General features: G+C 39.3%; 1 protein-coding gene across 2 annotated transcripts; it reads right to left on the reverse strand.

The window, feature by feature from the left end:
• Positions 1-330: 330 nt before the first annotated feature.
• On the reverse strand, positions 331-1,199 carry LOC110105519 (tyrosine-protein phosphatase DSP1-like). Of its 2 annotated transcripts, none has more exons than XM_020835056.2 (2): positions 835-1,199; positions 331-729 (listed from the first exon to the last, which is right to left on the reverse strand). In XM_020835056.2, the coding sequence occupies exons 1-2, from the start codon at positions 1,083-1,085 to the stop codon at positions 606-608; spliced, it is 375 nt and encodes a 124-aa protein (XP_020690715.1). In that variant the 5' UTR covers positions 1,086-1,199; the 3' UTR covers positions 331-605. The 2 variants fall into 2 exon arrangements, with proteins under 2 accessions (XP_020690715.1, XP_020690714.1); XM_020835055.2 differs by having other exon boundaries at positions 331-735; positions 835-1,197.
• Between the last annotated feature and the right edge of the window lie 2,182 nt (positions 1,200-3,381).

Consider the following 3,381-nt stretch of genomic DNA (forward strand, 5'->3'; position numbering starts at 1 on the left):
GTTGATCCTTGTGGTTTTGATTGATTCATGCAAAATATTGCAACGCTCCGCTAGAGCTTAGTGTTTAGTAGGAATTGTGTGAGAGATCTTTCATAGCACTACTCTTATTGTTAGATTAGAGATTTCTTATTGAAACCCATCTCATATGTAATGTCAAGAGTAATTGGTTGTTATGTGATTTTAACTTTTCGAAAGTAACTTGATCTAAGCTTGTGTTTACCGCTCTTTATGTTTTATTTCATTATATAAATCACCATAAAGATTTAATTAACTTGCTCTTAATCATTAAGCGTGCAGAATCCTTATCTAAATCGTAATCTCATATGTGTCTTGCATCAACTATATTGGCTTAATTAATCCCATATATCCATACAACAGAATAAAAAACAAGATGAGTATCACCATGCGCCTTTCACAAGAAAAGGCCGGTTCGGTATTCTAATCTCACAGCTATGAACGCAGAATAAGAATTCCCCTTATAAAAGGTACTAATATCTTAAAGCACTTAATACCAGCAACCATAAATCATATCTGAGCAACGCTAATTAAGTTATCAAAAGTAACATAAGCAATTCATCATAAAGAACCATCCCCAATGTCACAATTCATCCTATTAACGACTTAACCAACAATACCTTGCCTCCTTCAATCCCAAGCTGGAACAATCTGATTCCATTCGACCTCAGGAACTCCCAATTCGCCTCTGGATACGGCTCAGGACACAAGCATCTGAAACTTCTCCATGTAAACAAACAAACAAAACCCAAAACCAATTAAAACAATAAAATCGAACAATGCCCACTCGATTCCAAGAACAAACCACCAGCCACTTACAGAACGCTGCGGATCTTGAGTGTCTGCAAGAAGCTGAAATTGGCCACGTCCGGGAATCCCGAGCGGAATACGCCGTTGTCCACCATCGCAAAGTTAAGCGGCGGCACGAAGAGATCCTCGCCGCCCTCCCTCGCCGGTCCGAAAATCATCGGAGGCGAATAACAAGACTTGTCGATGACCTCATCATCGTCTTCGTCATCGTACTCCTCCATCTCCGGCGACGTCCCCTGCTTTCCAGTCTCCAACTTCATCGGAATATTCCCGAACCTCGAAGAATCTTATCGAGGTATTCGACTAAGGGAAGCAGAAAGAGGGTATCGGGTTTCACATTAAAAGGGTCCGAATCCGAAGGTTTGTAACGGCTGCGAAGCTTGACCAAAGAATAAGGGAGAAGGTTCAAAGAATATTCTCCATATAACTCCAGTACATTTTCAATAAAATAAATATTATGCGTTGTTACTCTTCTCAAAAATTAGTTTTAAAATTGTGAAAGTAAACGCACGTAGCTTTGAAATATAATCTATTTATAAAAATTGTAATTTTTTTTTTTTTAATTATCAAACTTCTCTATTTAAGTGTGCCACATCTAAATAGTTGAAAATTTGACAAAATTAAAAAATAAGAGTGGGGCACATTGTGATATTTAGCTAAATGGTTTTAAAATAGAGATAACTAGTTATTAATTTAATAAATAAAAAAATTAGAACGTTATAATTATTCTTTAAAAAAATTAAAATCTTATTATGAGATGAGGATCAAATTTTGGTAACTTGATTAAAAAAAATCAAAATTTTAATGATTCTTGTTGGGATTAAGTAATATGTTGTTATATCATCAAAAAATTATCTTTATCAGGCACGAATCTCGAAGCAAAATAAAGTTGGGAACTTCAAAAATTAAATTCGGGATCATTTGAACTCTGATTTTAGCAAACTTATAGTCGAACCGAGCATTTTGGAAATATGAACCCAACGACACCAAATTCGACTCAATCCGAGCCCAAATGGGTCTGAATCAAGGACCCAAAGCACTGTTGGAAGGTTCAAACCACAACATGGATTACCAAACAATTTCCAAACGTGACAAACTTATAGTCGAATCGAGCAGCTCGATGAGGCAAATCCAGCAAGCCCAAGATCACGGAATTCCAACACCATCAAGGCATTTAAATGCCTAATAAACGGTCCACGATCAAGGGATTCAACATCGGCAGCCATTCAAACCACTCCCCATTTACCCCCGATATTCTTTCTATTTACTGGTCATGCCATCCTCAAAAAATTATAAATAGACCCTCATGGCTCTTAAGAGGGGAACTAAGCAAGAAGAGAGTAGAGGAGAAGAAGAGAAGGAGGGAAGAAGCTCCTCCTTGACCACCGCTGGACTTTCAGCCGGCAGCCTACCGATGTCGGATTTATGTCCATCGCTGGGTATTCATCGAACTTCTATCTGACGCAAGACTTATGTCCATCACTGGACTTCTACCTGACATTGTCCTTCTGACCTCTGTCGTTAGACAACAGTCTTTATGACCTCCATCGCCCACCGACTACAATCCTTCTAACCTCATTCGCCAGCCAAATACGATCATTCCAACCTACGTCGCCCACCAACTATAGTCTTTCTAACATTTGTTGCTCGTTGGCTATTGTCCTTTCTGTTGAGATTCGTTCACAATGAATTTGGTAGTTAAACTTAAGCTTATGTCCCAGTGGCCAACCAAGAGAGGGGGTGAATTGGTATTTAAAAATTTGAACCCTCTTTTTTGAACTTTGGAAATTAAAACTTAATTAATAGTGAATTTTTAGAAAATAATTTATCAACCACAAGTTGTAAATGATAAACAAAATAAAAAACAGAAAAGTAAAGAACACCTTATAGTGGTTCGATCAAAACTAGACCTACATCCACTCCCCGGAGGCACCCTCTGAGTATTGCACTAATACAACTAGTGACTCTCCTTTAGCCCCCACAGCAAGGCGGAGAAGCCTTTACCAAAACTCTTTTCACCACTACCTGGTGTGGCAGAGAACCGTCTTCCTTTTACATTTATCCCCATTATTGGCAGAGAACCGTCCGTCCTTTCACACTCTCCTAGTGTGGGTAGAGAACCCTTTGGCTGTTCGCACACTCCTAGTGTGGACAGAGAACCCTTCGTCCTTTCACACTCTCCTAGTGAGGGCAGAGAACCCGCGGCTGTTTACACTCTCCAAGTGTCGGCAAAGAACCGTATCTCCTTGACAGATATTCTCACAAGAATTCTAGAAGGAAGAAAGAAAAGAGTGAAGTAATCTCAAATCACAAGTAGAGATTGATAGAAGATCTCTTTGTTTCTGCCCATCTCCTCCGAAGGCTCTCAAGTGATGTTCAACAACATAGGTCCGGTTCTCTGCCGACACTTGGAGAGTGTAAAAGGACGATAAAGTGTATCTTTGACAGTCATTGTGTCTTCGTTCTTTGGGAGAAAACTAGAAGAGAGAACTTTAAAGGGAGAGAGGAAAGGGTGGAGTTTTAGAGGGAGAAGATCTTTGGAGGGGATTTCAAGGG

Source organism: Dendrobium catenatum, unplaced genomic scaffold (assembly GCF_001605985.2).
Source record: "Dendrobium catenatum unplaced genomic scaffold, ASM160598v2 original_scaffold_101791, whole genome shotgun sequence".
Lineage (NCBI taxonomy): Eukaryota > Viridiplantae > Streptophyta > Magnoliopsida > Asparagales > Orchidaceae > Dendrobium > Dendrobium catenatum.